This window comes from Chiloscyllium plagiosum, chromosome 1 (genome assembly GCF_004010195.1).
Source record: "Chiloscyllium plagiosum isolate BGI_BamShark_2017 chromosome 1, ASM401019v2, whole genome shotgun sequence".
Classification (NCBI taxonomy): Eukaryota; Metazoa; Chordata; class Chondrichthyes; order Orectolobiformes; family Hemiscylliidae; genus Chiloscyllium; species Chiloscyllium plagiosum.
The window spans coordinates 9,939,518-9,958,511 of record NC_057710.1 but is presented as its reverse complement, the minus strand read 5'-3'; the positions used below and the strand labels follow the sequence as shown (position 1 = coordinate 9,958,511).

At 43.6% G+C, this 18,994-nt stretch overlaps 1 protein-coding gene across 3 annotated transcripts in view; it reads left to right on the top strand.

Moving 5' to 3' along the window:
- Positions 1–18,994, top strand: part of LOC122551859 (transcription factor COE3-like) — a 132,462-nt gene that overhangs the window by 82,969 nt on the left and 30,499 nt on the right. For all 3 annotated transcript variants that reach the window (XM_043694500.1, XM_043694559.1, XM_043694434.1), the window contains exons 5-6: positions 9,990–10,055; positions 11,694–11,871. In XM_043694500.1, the coding sequence (XP_043550435.1) occupies positions 9,990–10,055; positions 11,694–11,871 (244 nt within the window). The remainder of the gene's footprint in view (positions 1–9,989; positions 10,056–11,693; positions 11,872–18,994) is intronic.

Below are 18,994 nucleotides of genomic sequence, written 5' to 3'. Positions count from 1 at the left end.
GCCAACCTCCAGTCTTCCGGCACTTCATCTGTGACTATCAATGATACAAATATCTCAGCAAGAGGCCCAGCAATCACTTCTCTAGCTTCCCACAGAGTTCTCAGGTACACCTGATCAGGTCCTGGGGATTTATCCACCTTTAACCGTTTCAAGACATCCAGCACTTCCTCCTCTGTAATCTGGACATTTTGCAAGATGTCACCATCTATTTCCCTACAGTCTATATCTTCCATATCCTTTTCTACAGTAAATACTGATGCAAAATATTCATTTAGTTTCTCTCCCATTTTCTGTGGCTCCACACAAAGGCCACCTAGCTGATCTTTGAGGGGCCCTATTCTCTCCCTAGGTACCCTTTGTCCTTAATAGATTGGTAAAAACCCTTTGGATTCTCTTTAATTCTATTTGCCAAAGCTGTCTCATGTCCCCTTTTTGCCCTCCTGAATTGCCTCTTAAGTATACTCCTACTTCCTTTATACTGTTCTAAGGATTCACTCGATCTATCCTGTCTATACCTGACATATGCTTCCTTCTTTTTTTCTATTTGCCAAAGCTGTCTCATGTCCCCGTTTTGCCCTCCTGAATTGCCTTTTAAGTATACTCCTACTTCCTTTATACTGTTCTAAGGATTCACTCAATCTGTCCTGTCTATACCTGACATATGCTTCCTTCTTTTTCTTAACCAAACCCTTAATTTCTTTAGTCATCCAGTTTTCCCTATACCTACCAGCCTTCCCTTCCATCCTAACAGCAATATACTTTCTCTGGATTCTTGTTATCTATTCAGATAGATTGACTAGTCTCATCTGGAATTGAACATGAAATAAGATGAGGGGAAATTTCGTCAGCCAGAGAGTGGTGAACCTGCAGATTGCCTCAGAAGGCTGTGGAGACTGAGTCATTGAACGTATTTAGAGGGGGATTGATGGGTTCCTGATTAGTGAGGGAATCAAGGGCTATGGGGTGATAGCAGGAGAACAGCATTGAGAAACATATCAGCCATGGTGTAGACTCAATGGGCCTAACCGCCTAATTGTGCTCCGCTATGTTACAGCCTGGTGGAACACTCTTGTAAGTCAACAATCAAGATTTTTGGTTGTTAATATTCATAAGACATGCATCTACCAATAATCCTCTCCCCTCTCTTTCAACAAAATCTGATCTTTCATTTACAAAGTGCCTTTTATGAGCCAAGGACATCCCACAGCCTAGTACTTGTGAAGTATTATCATAATTAGGACAGGTCAATCTGCGTGGAGCATATTCATACAAGTAGTGATGACATCAGTGATCATCTACTGTTCCCTACAGAACAGTGTTGCAGTTTGTGGCATTGGAAAACTTGATGACTTTGTTGTTGCTGTTGCTTGTAAAGAATAGAATAATGGCAATCAGCTCTCATTGAATCAAGGGGTACTGGTTGCTCTTGTACATGGTACAATGGATATCTGGGAGTGAGTTATAGACTGCGTTACGGAGAGGTCTATAATAGTGATGCTGCAGGCTTCAATAACGACACTTACATGGGAAAAGCTCCTGTCTTTGAATGGCAGCAATGGAACCTGCAGTTACAGCGTTAAAGATCTTGTTGACGTCAATGGATTGTTGCCATGGCTGCAATCTTGGGAGAATATGAATGAATGGCACCTATGTTGCTGGGGACCTCTCTATTTTTTGTTTTGGTTTGGATGAGTACAGATATCAATAATATCTGCCCCCATGGATGTTCAGATTGTAATCATTATAACCTTCGCAAGGGCCTGATGAATTGGAAGAGTCAAGTTCGGGTTGGCTTATTATTAATATTTATTTTCAAAATATTGCAAAGGTAAAGAAAAGACATTAAAAATGAATTAATGCAGCCCTGCACTATGCAGTTCAACTTAATGCTGTTACACTGACTGACTGCCTGTATAAATCACTAACTACCTCCTAGTTTAATCGATCCTTTAATGGAGATGAACAGCACTCTAACATGTTGAATTCTAGCAGTGGGTCCTACTCTGCCCAAGGTAATGCTAAGCCAGTTTGAGATCACTCTCAGCTATCCATTGGGAAGTCATGGGTTGAAGATCCCCCTAGCACCACAATATAATCCCTTGGTCTGCATGGACAACAGAGAGGGAATTGTTGCACATCATCCTTCAGCACATGAAAACAGGGTTAGGCTGTTTAGTCTCTCAATCCTCTTCCACTTTCAATTGTGTAATGGACGACTGAAAGAGGTCCTCAGCCAAGGTCAACACCATCCCTTCCAATCCCTGGGGTTTCAGCTGTTGCCTTTGCACATAAAAATCAGATCAACAGCTCTGTCATTTCCTTGAATTTTTCTGAACACATTCATAGTTTACAAGAATGATCCTACAGAGGAAGAACTTGTCATACAATAAGCACTTAAGAATTCGAGGTCTGCACTCTCCACATTTCACGTCAGCTCTGACGAAGAGTCATCTAGACTCGAAACATTAGCTTGCTCTCTCTCCATGGATGCTGTGACCTCCAGCATTTGTTGTCTTCAGTGAGAAGCAGAGCAGTCTAGACATGTACATCTAGCAGCTGAAGACAAATAATGGACATTTTCCTCAGTTAACAAGTCTTTGTTTCATTTCAAAAGCAGCCTTTGTCTGCACTGCGTGTTTGTCTTTGTTCATCGATGTAAGACCTTAGTTAATCAGTAAGCATCCAAAAAGGTGAGGAGTTTTCATCAAGAGATTGAGGAGAAAGTATTTTCACTAGCAGGGTGATGGAACACCAGAGGATGTTGGTTTAATGTCATGAGAAGAGGAAACAGAGGGAGAAATGAGGAAATGTTTTATTAAGTGTTGTAAACTGTTGTGATCTAGAGTCTGGTGAGACACACAGGGGCTCAATGGTTAGCACTGCTGCCTCATAGTGCCAGGGTTCGATTCCATCCTCGGACCTCTGTCTGTATGGAGTTTGCCCATTCTCCCTGTGTCTGCAAGGGTTTCCTCCCACAGTCCAAAGATGTGCATGTTAGATGGATTAACCATGCTAAATTGCCCATCGTTTCCAGGGATGTGGACGATAAGTGAGTTAACCATGGGAAATGTGTGGAACAGGTAAGGGTTGGATTTGGGTGGGATACTCTTCAGAGGGTTGATGTGGACTTGATGGGCCAAACGGCCTGCTCCACACTGTAGGAATTCTATGGAAGCTGCCACCCAATTGGATGGTAAAAAATGTGATCTTCAGGCAATGAGCAGGGTGTAGAGCTAATGAGATATCATTTTCTCAGGCATGATGGTTTGTACAGGCATGCTCTGTCACCTCCATCGACACAAATACAACTATCTGACAAGAAAGATGCCACAAAATTTTTATTTATTCTCAAATTTTGACAGATGTGCAATGATCACATTTACTGTATTCTTAGTCACTTCAGCAAGTTTGTAGTTGGTCCCTACAAAAGTAAAAATGTAACAGTTTGCATCACCCTTTTAGAAAATATCAGCATTCCATCCCATGTGGTCAGATCAGAGCACTCAGTTCAAAGTTGCAAACGTGTTGCAATGAAAAAAGAGACCATTCGACCCATCGTAAAATGAGCATGAGTGTCAATCTCCTGCTTTCCCCCTTACACTTGCACATTATTTTTCTCCACTTGGCCAAGGAGACCAAACCCTTAGTGATGTTTCAGGCTTAGTGTGTCACCTCTGTCTAGGCAGAATGTTGCAGGTCAAAGCTGCCTCTGTTTTGGCAGAAGGTTAGAGTTCAAAGCTGCTTCTGTCCAGGCAGAAGGTTAGAGGTCAAAGGTGCTTCTGTCTAGACAGAAGGTTACAGGTCAAAGCTGCTTCTGTCTAGGCAGAAGGTTAGAGGTCAATGCTGCTTCTGTCTAGACAGGTTACAGGTCAAAGCTGCTTCTGTCTAGGCAGAAGGTTAGAGGTCAAAGCTGCTTCTGTCTAGACAGGTTACAGGTCAAAGTTGCATTCCAGTGCCTTGAGCACTGGATAATGCAGGCTGATATACCCACAGTACATTCCTGAAGCTACCATGCCCTTTCTGATGTGCTATCTACTGGACGAGCTGTTAAACAGGGACACAGTCTGCTACATTCAGTTCTCTAAAGTGACACAAACAATACTTCTCATCAATTAATTTCACATCACTTAAAAAAAATCATTCCATTACAAAATGTGGGAGCTTTTTGTGTCCAACTTGCAATCACTTTTCCTATATTTTCTCATTATTGTCTAGAGTTTGGAATTCTGTTGAAGAAAGGAGGGAGAGATAAGATAGAGAGCCCAAATCTGGTCATCTGCCATCTATAATCGAGTAAATTCTAGCCTGTTTTGTAAAAGGTGTGATGACTGGATATTTAGAAGATTATTGTCCGGTGGGTACAGTTAACGTGGTTCATGAAGGAGAAATAATATTTGACAAACTCGATCAGAGTTTTTGAGGCTGTTACTGGCAAATGGGGGATATGGTGGATATTGTGTCTCTGGATTTCACTGTGTACAGTTTTTTTGCCTGGGTAAGATTTATGAGTTATGGTTTCAGCTGAAGTTATCACTGGATAATTTCGATCACAGACTAAAATCTGGCTTGAAAGATCATCTTTTTGGTTTTAACAAGATGGTCTTTTATTGCTGATTCAGGTTTAACCAGAAAATGGAATTTCATTGTGCAAAATACAGTTAAAAAAATGGAATAAACTAAACCTTTATATAAAACACATGTTTAAAGATTTAAAAACACACGATAAAAATAAAACCTAAAAGCATCCCAGTATGAACATCAGAGAGAATTTCCCTCTCTATCGCACATAAGGGGTTGACTCTGCTATGCCTTCGTTTTCTGGTTGTGAGAACATAGAAAATATATATGGAGGAAAGCAGGAACTCGGAGTGATGCTCATTTTACGATGGGCCAAATGGACCCTGTTTACTTTGTTCTCTTGAAACTCTGTTAATGTAAATGAAACCCCATTATTCTCCAGGGCATCTCTCTCTAATACTGAATGTTAAAATAAATCACCAGAGCTATGAATATTTATCATTGTTAAACCCGATGGCTTCAAGGTATGAACAGTAGAAAACAGATTAGATAAAGATGACCTACTTCCATTGGTTGGAGGCTAGAGAGCACAGTTTAAAAATTAGGACCAGACCATTCAGGAGGGATGTTAGGAAGCAGTTGGGGGAGGTGATGGCCTGATTGAGTCTCTGGACTGTTAATCTGGAGGCCCAGGAAATGTTCTGGTGACCCAAGTTCAAACCCTGCCATGGCAGATGGTGGAGTTGGAATTCAATCAAAAAAAGACAGTAATTAAAAGTCCAATGATGACCATAATTCCATTGTTGATTGTCAGAACAAAACATATGATTCACTAATGTCCTTTAAGTAAGGAAATAGCCATCTTTACCTGGGCTGGCCTACATGTGACTCCAGACCCACAGCAATGTGGTTGACTCTTAACTGCCCTCTGGGAAATGAGGGATGGGTAATAAATGCTGGCCTAGCCAGCAGCACCCTCACCCTGTGAATGAATAAAGGAAAAATAAGGTCTTCTCCACACAAAGGGTGCCAGAGGTTTAGAACTCTCTTCCACAAATGCCAGTGGATACTGGATCAGGTGTTAATTTTAAATCTGAGTTAAGTTTTAATTAAGCTAAAGTATTAAGGAATATGGACCAAAGGCAGGTGTATGGAATTAGGCCACAGATCAGCCAGAAGCTGATTAATTGGCAGAACATGCCCAAGGGACTGAATGGCCTACTCCCATTTCTAAATCCTTTGAAATCCAAACCAACCCCGTACGCTACTCGTTCCACAAACTCTAACAGTTATGATTTTAAAATTTTTATAAAACACTCATTTTATATCAGAAAGAATATTCTTACCATAGAGGGAGTGGAGAAGAGGTTCATCAGACTGATTCTGGGAATGGCTAGGCTATCCTGTCAGGTGAGATTGATATGAGGGAGGCTGAATACTCCAGAATTTAGAGAATGAGATGCAATCTCACAGAAACTAAAGAGATCAATTGAGTAGATGCAGAAAGGTTGTTTTCCCTGGCTGTGGGGTGTAGAACCATGAGAAACAATGTTAAAACAATCCATTTAGGACTGGGATAAGACAGAACATTTTCACTCATTGAACAGTGAATCTTTGGAACTCTGCCTCAGAGGGCTGTGAAAGTTCAATCATTAAGTTCAAGACCGAGATTGATAGATATCTAGTTACGAAGGTTATCAAGGGTTTTGGAGATAATGCAGTAGCATGGCATTGATCTGTCATTATCTAGAGGGACTGCATGGCCTACTTCTGCTACTGTGTTCTAATGTTCCTACTTTGTGCTTTGGCGGCTGCAGTGAGTTTTAGGAAGAGAAAATGCTTCATTGATTTCCTGCTACCTTGCTTATTTGAGTTTTGAGTAAGTTTTAATTTGATTTGATTTATTATTGTCACTTGTACTGATATACAGTGGAATGTATTGTTTTATGTGCTATCCAGGCAAATCAAACCTTACATAAGTACATCAGGGTAATAGAACAGAATGCAGAATATAGTGTTATAGCTCCAGAGAAGCTGCAGGGAAAGATCAATTCTTGTGTAAGTGAAGTCGGTTCATAAGTCTGATAACAGCGGGGAAGAAGCTGTTCTTAAAACTGTTGTTATGTTTCCCCAAAATTTGAAAAAAGGACTTTCAAGGCAATTTTTCAAAGTGCTCAGCAAAAGTATATTCCAGTGAAAGGGAAGGACTGTAAGAAGAGGTGTAATCTGCCGTGGGTATCTAAGGAAATTAGGGCGGCTATCAAATTGAAAGGGAAGGCATACAAAGTGGCCAAGATCTGCAAGAAACAAGAATGTTAGGAAAACTTTAACAACAGAAAGTCACAAAAACAGCTGTAAAGAAATGTAAGATAGAACATGAGAAAAACAAATGAGCACAGAATATAAAGAAAGATAGCAAAAGTTTCTATAAATATATGAAATGAAAAAGAGTCGCTAAAGTAAATATTGGTCCTTTAGAGGATGAGAAGGGGTATTTAGTTGGGAGATATGATGAAATGGCCGAGGCATTGAATTTTGTATCGGTCTTCACAGTGGAGGACACTAATAACATGCCTGTAATTGACAAAAAGATGAAGGTACGTGAGGACCTGGAAACATTCATTATTATGGAAGAGGTAAGCTAATGGAGCTGAGGATAGATAAGTCTCCTGGCCCTGATGGAATGCATCCCAGGGTACTAAAAGGGATGGCGGGAGAAATAGCAAGTGCACTTATGGTAATTTTCCAAAATTCGCTGGACTCTAGGGCAGTTCCAGCAGATTGGAAAATAGCAAATGTGATGCCATTGTTTAAAAAGGGAGGCAGATAAAAGATGCGGAATTATAGACTAATTAGCTTAACCTCTGTAGTGGGGAAGATACTTGATCGAGGAAGAAATAGCAAGGCATCTCGATAGAAATTGTCCAGTTGGGCAGACACAGCATGGGTTCATGAAAAGCAGGTCATGCTTCACAAATCTTTTGGAATTCTATGAAGACATTCCAAGCCATTATGATGTACCTAGATTTCCAAAAGGGCTTCGACAAGGTGCTGTACAAGAGGCTGCTGCATAAGATAAAGAAGCATGGTGTTAGGGGTAGAGTTTTAGCGTGCTTAGAGGATTGGTTGACTAACAGGAAGTGAAGAGTGGGGAGAGCTATTCTGGTTGGGAATCAGTAACCAGTAGTGTGCCTCAGAGGTCAGTGTTGGGACTGCAATTATTCACAATTTAAGTAGATGATTTGGAGTTGTGTCAAAATTTGCAGATGACAGTAAGATGAGTGGCACAGCAAAGTGTGCAGAGGAAATGTTCAGAGGAACATAGATACTTGAAGTGAGTGGGTAAAGGTCTGGCAGATGGAATGCAGTGTTAGTAAATGTGGAGTCATCCATTTTGGTAGGAGTCCAGTCTGGAGACAGTGCCTTCAAAAAAATGGAGAAGTTGCCTCCCACTTTGTGCAAACGTTAACATGTTTTGAACCAGCTCACTGCTGCATCATTGGATTTAGAGTCATAGAGTCATACAGCAATGAAACAAATCTTTCGGTCCAACCAGTCCATGCTGACCATAATACCAAACTGAACTAATCCCACCTGCCTGTGCTTGGCCCATATCCCTCCAAATATTTCTTATTCATGAACTTATCTAAATGTCTATTAAATGTTGTAACATTACCTGCATCCGCCATTTGCTGTGGAAGTTCATTCCACACACAAACCACCCTCTGTGTAAAAATATTGCCCACCATGTCTTTTTAAAGTCCTTCTCCTCTCACCTTAAAAATATGCCCCTTAGTCTTTAAATTCCCCACCCGAGGGAAAAGAGACCTGTCCTTCACTTTATCTATATCCCTCATGATTTTTTAAACCTCTATAAGGTCACCCCTCAACCTCCAATGCTCCAGTGAAGAAAGTCCCAGCCTATCCAACCTTTCTTTATAACTCAAACCTTCCATTCCCAGCCATGTCCTGGTAAATCTTTTCTGAACCCTCTGCAGCTTCATTCTATCCTTCCTATAACAGGATGATCAGAACTGCACACTACTCAGAAGAGGCCTCACCAACATCTTGTACAATCTCAACATGCCATCTCAATTCCTACACTCAAATGTCTGAGTAATGAAAGCCAGCATGCTAAATGTCATCTTAACCACCCTTTCCACATTTGATGCAAACTTCAAAGAATTATGTACCTGAACCCCTAAATCTCTCCATTCTACAACACTACCCAAGGCTCTACTTTTAATTGTATGAATCCTGTCCTTGATTATTTTACCAAAATGCTACCTCGTATTTATCCAAATTAAAACTCCATCTGCCACTCTTCAGCCCATTCACCTATTTGATCAGGATTTAAACTCCCCAAGTCTGCAATTCCTCAGCTCCCAATTAAATTTCAAAACCATTCTGAATGGAATGAACAAGAGAATAAAAGTAAATGACTTCAATAAGATGACTGTGGTTCAGGCATCAGATCAGTAGAAACACAGAAACGTATCTGTATTTCTATCTGTCCCTGTCTGCACTTGTACAGAGGCAGGCGTACAGGAACTTTGCATATGAGATCACTTAAAGTCATTCAAAATTCTACTGCCTGGGTCTTTATTTGCCCGGACTGCCCCTGTATTCTTTGGCCTGTACCAGCTCACAATTAAACAATACCTTGAATTTAAAATCCTCATCCGTAATTTCACATCCCTTTATGACGCTCTGTCTTCCTGTAATCTCTTCTGACCCCACAAATCTTTTGAGATATTTATCTCCTCTAATTCTAAGCATTTAATCAGTCCACCATTGTTGCCACTCCATGTCATAGACCAGCTGTCCAGCTAACTGACCCCCTGATATATTGATTTGATTTGATTTATTATTGTCACATGTACCTAGGTACAGTGAAAAGTTTTGTTTTGCGTGCAACAAGGGCAGATCATACCAAACGAAAGTGCATTAGGATATTGGAATGTTACTGCCGCAGAGAAAACGTACAAATCACTTTCATTACAATAAAATCTCCCAAAGCGCATCACAGGAGCATTATAAACTGAAGTATGATACTGAGCCACACAGGCGATATGAGATAGGGAAGGAATTCCAAAGATGCCAACGATGTGGGTTCAATTCTTGGGCTGCCTCAGGTTATCCTCAACCTTTCCCCTTGCCTGAAGTTTGCTGACCCTGAGGTCAAACTGCCACAGTCATGTCTCTCTCTAATGAGAGACCCCCCTTCTGATCCAATACAGTTATGACAACCTGACCTACATATCAATATAAGTATATTCCATCTGTCTCATTATTTGTCAGTCTATCTGCCTCTCTCCCCATTTCAATATATTTATCTCACTGTATGTCTCCTTCTGCCGTTTTTACTTTTATTTTTGCATCTCTCCAGCTTTTTCCCCACTCTACGCAGGGTGAATGAGCACTACACAAAGGCAGCCCACTGTCTTAAGCTGAGTTGTTTCTCTTTGCAGGAGGTACTGCTGAAACGGGCTGCTGACCTGGTTGAAGCCTTGTATGGAATGCCACACAACAACCAGGTAGGTGACAGAATGACAATGCAGTGCTATTAGCAATGCAGCACAGCACAGCACAGTCCAGCACAGAAAGAGCCCAGCAGTGGTTCTTTTGATAGACAATCCAGTTCATCCTACTCATAGAATCACTACTGTGTAGTAGCAGGCCAGTTGGCCCATCAAGTCAACACCGACTCTCTGAAGAGCATCCCACCCAGACCTCTGTGCTATCCCTGTAATTTCCCATGGCCACTCCATCCAGCGTACACATTTCTGGACACTATGGGGCAATTTAGTATGGTCAATCCACCTAACCTACACATCTTTGGACTGTGAGAGGAAACTGGAGCACGCTGAGGAAACCCACGCAGGCACGGGGACAATGTGCAAACTTCACACAATCACCCGATGGTGGAATCGGACCCAGGTCCCTGATGCTGTGAGACAGCAGTGCTAACCACTGAGCCATCATGTTACCCGATACTCCCCTGCTTTTGCGCTATGTCCCTGACATTTTTTTCTCTCCGTGTGGTATTTCCTCAGTTGCCTTTTTGAAAGTTGCTTCTGAATCTGTATTCCAAATCCAGGGCAGGCAGAGCTTTTCAAATCCCAATTTATCCCAATCCCAGAATGTGGAAAAATATCATCTTTTATTTTGACAGTCTTTACATGACTGTTTCAGATATTTGGCGATACAGACTTTAATGTGTTTTCAACATGTTCTTTGTGCCCATTAAATCCACCCATTTATGTTAAACAGTTTTACTTTTTCTCTAAAATAGCAGACAGAGATGTTTGCTCACTAATAGCCTCCACAAAACCCTCTGTACTGACATGGTAGATCCATGCTTGACAATAAGTTCAACCAAACCATGGAGTTGCAATGACAGGCAGAAGTGAAATCATTGTGACCTTCACCCTCACTGTCTTAGAAAGATCAAAAATAGAAGCAGGAGTAGGCCATTCGGCCCTTCGAGCCTGCTCCAGCACTCAATATGATCATCATCCAACTCAGTACCCTGTGCCTGATCACCCACCATAACTCACTGATCCCTTTAGCCCAAAGAACGATAATTAACTCCTTCTTGTATCGCTAGACTCTGATTCCTGGTTCTGGACTCACCAGTCACCAGGAACATCCTGTCTTTACCCTGTTGGAATTTTATAGGTTTCCATGAGATCCCTTCTCTCATTCTTCCAAGCTCTAGTAAATATAGCTTTAACTGACCCAGACTCTTTTTCCTCATGTTTAAGTGTGGCATTAAATCAAATATGGGAGAAAGTGAGGGCTGCAGATGCTGGAGAGTCAGAGCCAAAAAGTGTGATGCTGGGAAAGCACAGCAGACCAGGCAGCATCTGAGGAGCAGGAGAGTCGACCTTCCCATTCCTGACGAAGGGCTTCTGCCTGAAACGTTGACTCTCCGGCTCCTCGGATGCTGCCTGACCTGCTGTGCTTTTCCAGCACCACATTTTTCGACATTCAATCATTTGATCTTACTCCACAAGCTTTCTGTTTCTGTCAGTCCTATAAAAAAACCTCACATTGCAAGTTCCAATATCGAGTTATAATTGATTGTTCTCTTCAAATGTTGTTCAGAAATATTCCATCTCTTTGTCAAACTACGTACTGTCTAATTGTCTCTCCCCCACACCCTCCCCCAGGAGATTATCCTGAAGCGAGCGGCAGATATTGCGGAAGCTCTTTACAGTGTCCCCAGGAGCCACAACCAGCTTCCATCACTTGCCAATACATCGGGCCATTCGGCGATGATGGGGGTGAACTCCTTTAGCAGCCAGCTGGCAGTCAACGTGTCCGAGACATCACAGGCCAGCGACCAAGGTTTGTCATGGTACCTCTCATTCTTCTTTGGGCAAGTCAGAAAGTTGAAGGGTCAAGGCTCAAAGTTCACAACACCCACATGAGTTCAAAGCAAGGAAGAGGAAATGAGGCAAGACACAAATGGAAAGTGAGGACAGCTAATCTTTTTTAAAATTCACTCACAGGATGAGGGCGTCGTTGGCTAGGACAGCATTTATTGCCCATCGGGCAGTTGAGAGCCAAACACATTGCTGTTGGAATCACATGTAGTGTAGACAAGTAGGAGGCTGGAAGAACACAGCAAGCCAGGCAGCATCAGGAGGTGGAGAGATCGATGTTTCGGATGTAAGCCTTCTTCAGGACACATGTTGGCAAGATAGCAGTTTCCTTTCCTAAAGGACATTAGTGAATTAGGTGGTGTTTTTCCAACAATCAATTTATGGTTATCATTAGACTCTTAATTCTAGATTTTTATTGAATTTAAATTCCACCATTGGCCATAGCAGGATTCGAATCCCTAAGTCTCTCCACAAACAGGCCAGCGATAGTACTGGTAGGCCATCACCTCTCTAGCTTGCTGAACTCAGGACTCTAACCCCAAAGCAGAGAGGTCCCTTGGAGGACTGTAAGACTGGGGGGCCTCTCCTCGCATACCCATTACTTTCTCATTTTAAAATCAGAGAAGCATTTGATTGAAAATGAGTACATTTTTCTAATTCCAACTTCCAACCTCCCCAGCCCAACATCCATAGCCGAGAGGGGTCAGATCCTTAAGAAAGGTTGAAGTTTCTGCAGATATCATCCCCAGCTCGCCAGGCTGTTTACCAGGAGCCTGTTGCCTCACAGCGCCAGAGACCTGGGTTCAATTCCCGCCTCAGGCAACTGTCTGTGTGGAGTTTGCATATTATCCCCGTGTCTGCGTGGGTTTCCTCCCACAGTCCAAAAATGTGCAGATTAGGTGAATTGGCCATGCTGAATTCTCCATAGTATTAGGTGTAGGGGAATGGGTCTGAGTGGATTGCTCTTTGGAGGGTTGGTGTGGACTTGTTGGGCCGAAGGGCCTGTCTCCACACTGTAAGTAATCTACTCAAGCTATGAGAGCAGCAGTGAGGCATCATGGGGTATGGGCTGAGGGTGATCCAGAACTGAAACAAGCCTTGCCTTTGCCTCGTTTCCAACCGCTCGCTAAATTCTCAAAACAGCCTACTTTGAGGCAGGAGGATGAATTCTTTTTGAAAGAAGGAAAATATGTATTTCTGCAATTTCTTTCATGACCTCATGATAGTTTCTCAACCCTCCTGAAGTATTGTCACCATCACCATGTAGGAAATACGGTGGCCCATTCTCTGTTTTGTACAGCAAAATCCCAGAAACAGCAATGTGGTCACAGTCAAAATCATCGGTTTTGTTTGCGTGAAACCAGAGGATACATGAAGTAGAGTGGGCTGGGAGGGGGCAAACGTTTTGATGTTGATCTGTTACTGGAGAGGAATCTCATACAATGAGTGTTTAAGGCCCAGTACAGATTTTTAATGGGGAGGTCTGACCAATCAGGAGAGATGGAGCTGAGTTGTCGTGTGCTCTCAGAAGTTCAGAGAAATGTGGAGTGATCTCCGAGACAGAGAGAGAGATCACAGTCTGAAAATGTTTAGCAGGGCAAGGGCTGAGACTGTTTCCCCTGGCTGGAGAATTTTGCGCGAGAGGGTCATGTTATAAAGATAAGGGGTCAGCCATTTCCTATTGACACCTGAGATGGTGAAGATGTTTGGAGGTAAAGGAAGGAATATGGGAATCGGGGTGAGAAGGTGGAGCCGAGATTGAGTTTGAGCTGTGATAGAGAATGGCAGAACTGGTTCAAGGGGTCACATGGTCAACTCCTCTTAATGTTCTGGTTAGCTGGGCAACTGCTTTATGATGCAGAGTAACGGCAACAGCATAGGTTCAATTCTTGCACTGACTGAGATTACCATGGAGGTCTCTGCTTCTCCCTGAGGCATGGTGACCCTCAGGTTATACTGCTACCAGTCATCTCTCTCTTCCTAATGGCAGAGTGGGACTACGGCATTTTTTGCTTATTAGAACATAGAACATAGAAAAATACAGTTCAGTACAGGCCCTTCGGCCCTCGATGTTGCACCGATCCAAGCCCACCTAACCTACACTAGCCCACTATCCTCCATATGCCTATCCAATGCCCGTTTAAATGCCCATAAAGAGGGAGAGTCCACCACTGCTACTGGCAGGGCATTCCATGAACTCACAACTCACTGAGTAAAGAATCTACCCCTAACATCTGTCCTATACCTACCACCCCTTAATTTTAAGCTATGCCCCCTGGTAATAGCTGACTCCATACGTGGAAAAAGGTTCTCTGGTCAACCCTATCTAAATCCCTAATCATCTTGTACACCTCTATCAAGTCACCCCTAAACCTTCTTTTCCCCAATGAAAACAGCCCATCTGTGTACATGGACACCAAGATCCCTCTGCTCATCCACACTACCAAGTATCCGACCATTAGACAAATACCCCATCTTGTTCATAGGATGAGGGCACTGTTGGTCCGGCCAGCATTTATTGCCCATCCCAAGGAACTCTTAAGAGTCAACCACATTTGCTGTGGGTCTGGAGTCACATATAGGCCAGACCAGGTAAGTATGGCAGATTCCTTCCCTAAAGGACGTGAGTGAACCAAATGGGTTTTTCCAACAATCAGCAACGGATTCATGACCACCATTAGACCATCATTTTCATTGAATTCAAATCCCACCATCTGCCATGGCAGGATTCAAACCCAGGCCCCCAGAAACATTCCCTGAGTCTCTGGTTCAATAGCCCAGCAATAACACCACTAAGCCATCGCCTCCCCCCAGTTTACTTTTGCTGATGCTCCTATCTTGCTGTGAGGGTAGACAAGAGTCTCGGTTTGACACTTTGTCTAAAAGGTGGTGCCTCAGACAGTGCAGTGCTCCCTCAGTGTTGCACTGGAGCCTTTGACACTTTGCATTCATATCTCAGTAACGCAGTCTGGCAAGTAAAGGTTAATTTCTAACTAGTCAGCATGGTTTTGTGAAGGGCAAGTCGTGCCTCACAAACCTTATTGAATTCTTTGAAAAGGTGACGAAGGAGGTGGAGCCTGTACTGCGCTGTATTCTTCTATGTTCTATGTTCTATTGTGGAGGCATTTTACAGAGTTGTGGGCTGTGTTCATTGCCTTTCGACGTGTGGATGCATTAATTACAAGCTTATGACAGAGACTTGTATTTTGGGGCAGTGCGGGACCCAGGTTCGATTCCAGCCTCAGGCGACTGCCTGCGTAGAGTTTGCACATTCTCCCCGTGTCTGTGTGGGTTTCCTCCGGGTGCTCCGGTTTCCTCCCACAGTCCAAAGATGTGCAGGTTAGGGTGAATTGGCCAAGCTAAATGCCCGTAGTGTTCAGGGATGTATAGGTTAGGTGCATTAGTTGGGATGGATGTAGAGTAACAGGATAGGGGAATGGGAATCGGGTGGGTTAATCTTCAAAGGGTCTAGTTGGGTCAAAGGTCCTGTTTCCACACTGCAGGGATTTTATGATTGATCCTATGCTGGGGTGGGGGTGGGAATGGAATATTTGGCGGGTGGTAAGTTACTGTGATTTTTAGAAATAGATCCAGGATTAACTGATACCTTCTGTAGAACTTGAACCCACAGCCCTCTCCCACATAGCAAGAAGGTTCATCATAGCTTTAATGGAGACAGTGTGTGCCATGCAGTCTTATCCTGAGCTTTGTCACAGATCATTTCAATAATCAGATTGCACTTTGTATGCTCAATGCATTGCTAACTTAGACTGCTGTTCAATATACATCTGCATCATGGCCGAGCCTGAAGGCGATTGGTAAACAATGATTATTCTGACATGAGACCTCCAGCTTTTGTTGCTTGGGTTTTGTATCTGGCATCTCAAAGGGGGAGACAGAGAAATCTGTCTGGGCTCACTTTTAAAAGGAGAGACTGTATCACTCAGCCTATCCCTCCCATCTCTCTCTCTGTCTCTCTCTCTCTCTGACCATCCCTCCCTGTCTCTCTCTCTCTCTGGCCATCCCTCCCTGTCTCTCTCTCTCTCTCTCTCTCTCTCTCTGATCATCCCTCACTGTCCCACTCTCTCCACTCCCTCTCTCTCTCTCTTTGACCAGAGAAATCTGTCTCTGAGACGAAGTAACAGAAAATAAATTGGAACAATTTGAGTCATCCCGACCTGTGTAAAATAGCATTTTGATGTAGAATGGAGAAACGTGCCACTGCTATGATCTTCTCATATTGCCTGGTCACATCAGGCTCTCCAGCCTTAATGCGATGTGTTTCTGGTGCTGCTGGCGGTGAGGTGCTGCAGGCACAGAGCCCACATGCTTACAAGCTGCAGAGTGCCTCTTGAAAGTTCCCCTTCACTTCCCAGCAGCCAGCCTGCTAATTGCAGGGCTTATGCTCCTGTGACTGTGACCAATTAAAGGACGGCGGGAGGTCGGAGCTGGATGAAACGAGGCCTAATCGAGAGTAGGACGTGTCCTCATGGCTACCATGTGCAATCAGAGTCAGAGAGAGAGAGATGGTCAGCGAGAGACAAGGAGGGATGGTCAGAGAGAGAGAGAGACAGGGTGGGATGGCCAGAGAGAGAGAGACAGGGAGGGATGGTCAGAGAGAGAGAGAGAGAGAGAGAGAGAGATGGGAGGGATAGGCTGAGTGATACAGTCTCTCCTTTTAAAGGTGAGCCCAGGAAGATCTGTGAGTGCCAGTCCCAAAGCAGAGCTGTGTCTCTGATGGTTGGTAATTGCCCCCTCCCACCCATCCTGCCCTCCTTGATCCTCCCCTCCCCGCTTTGCTGAAGTCCCCTGCCTCTCCACTGGGAAAAGAAAATGCTGTTTTCCAACCTCTGAATTTTCCAAGCATTGACTATCTTCTTCCCTAATCTGAAGTGAGGGCGGTGGTCCGGTGATTTGTCACAACTCGAGAGACATGAACCCCCCCCCCCCCACCGCCAACTCCCAGTGATTAATTTCCATGCTCGGCTTGGGCGCCTTCACATCACAGGGTGATTAGTGTTACATGGAGAAGTCTCCGCTGAAATGAGCTACAAAATACACACAGCAAAGAATCGGGCCATTTGGCCCAACATGTCCATAAGAACATTGGAACAGGAGTAGGCCATTCAGCTCCTTGAGCCTGTTATGCCATTCAGTCAGATCCTGGTTGAGCTGTGGCCTAACTCCATTTACCTCCCTTTGGCCCATACCCCTTAATACATTTGTTCTATCTCAGATTTGAAATGAACAACTGATCCAGCATCTACTGCCGTTTGTGGAAGACAATTCCAAACAATTACTACCCTTTATGTTTGGAAGTACTTCCTAAGTCTCCGCTGATGTTTAAGCTCCACATTGGCCTCCTCCCACACTATCTACCCACTTCATTTCACTCTGTCATCATACCATTCTGTTTCTTCCCCTTAAATGCAGTTATGTTATCCAGCATCTTAGCCACTTCTTTTGGCAGTGAGTTCCATACTGTAATTGTGTTGGATGACTAAGTCTTTTTCATTCACTTATGAGGGATGGGAGGAGCTGCCTGTCCCTGGTTGCCCTTGAGAAGGTGGTGGTGAGCTGCCTTCTGGAACCGCTGCAGTCCACCTGCTGTAGGTAGATCCACAATGCCCTTAGGGAGGGAATTCCAGGATTTTGACCTAGAGCCAGGGAAGGAACAGCTGATATATTTCCAAGTCAGAATGGTGAGTGGCTTGGAGGGGAACTTGAAGGGGATGGTGCTCCCGTGTATCTGCTGCCCTTGTCTTTCTAGATGGAAGTGGTCGTGGGTTTGGAAGGTGCTGCCTGAGGGTCTTTGGTGAATTTTTATAGTGCATCTTGTACTTAGTACACATTGCTGCGACTGAGCATTGGTGTTGGGGGAGGGGATGCTTGTGGATGTGGTACCAATCAAGCCGGCCGCTTTGTCCTGGATGATGTCAAGCTTCTTGAGTGTTGTTGGAGCTGCACCCATCCAGGCAAGTCATTCACATCCCTCCTGATTGCCATTAGATTTGTTAGTGCCTACATTGTATTTATGACAATGTTGGACTCGCTTCCCACATCAATGTCCATAACTGGTAACATTTTCTTTGCATCTACCCTATCAATCGCCTTCAAAATTCTTGAGACCTCTATCAGATCCAGCTTTTGACTTCCTTTATATAAGAGCCCCATCAACCCCACAATCCTATGTTTGCACATTTTGCTTCCCAAACTCTCAGGAATTTGTGTTTGATTTCCATAACACACGTCGAGCGGCTGCAAGTCATGAACTCTACCTGGAGAAACTTACCCACTCCCTCGTTGAGGGAATGTCAGAATCAGACTGACCCAACACTGAGTGATGTACCTGATTATAAAGAAAATCAGATGATTAGACTAATTGCTGATGTAAATCTGTCATTATGTGAAAGACTAATTCATATTGACAGCACATAATGCACCAAAAAGTGCCCATTAATCTCTGGTACTCGCTGCCAGGTATCCATTACTCGATGTAGTTCACTCTCAGGTAGCCATTACTCTCAGCGTAAATCATTTACTCCCAGAGATCCGTTACTGTGTGGCTCACCTTCAGATTTTTGGGGATTTTTTTATCATTGTTGTTATGACTTCCACATCAACAGAGAGCCGTCTGTGTGAAATCCAAGTTGCATACAAGGGAGTGCTGCACTGTGAGAAGTGCCATCTTTCAACAGAGACATTAAAGTTTGACTCTGCCTGCCCTCTTGGGTGGATGGAGAAAATCCCAGGGCACTGTCTTCAGGAAGAGTGGGGGTTTCTCTCAGTGCTCTGTCCACTACTTGTCCCTCAACAACCAGTCACAACCACCTCCCCCCGCCCCACCCCCCCGGCCCCCCAAAAAAACTGGGGATCATCTGGCCAATATTGCTGTGTGAAAATTAATGGAGTCATAGTGTTTTTACAGGAAGCAAAAAAACCCTTTGACCCATTATACCTCACCGGTCAATATCTACTCAAATCCTGTTTGCTAGCACTTGGCCTGTAGCTTTGGATGGTTTGGCATAAGTGCTCACCCAAATACTTCCTAAATGTCTTGAGTGTTCCCACCTCTATCAGGTATT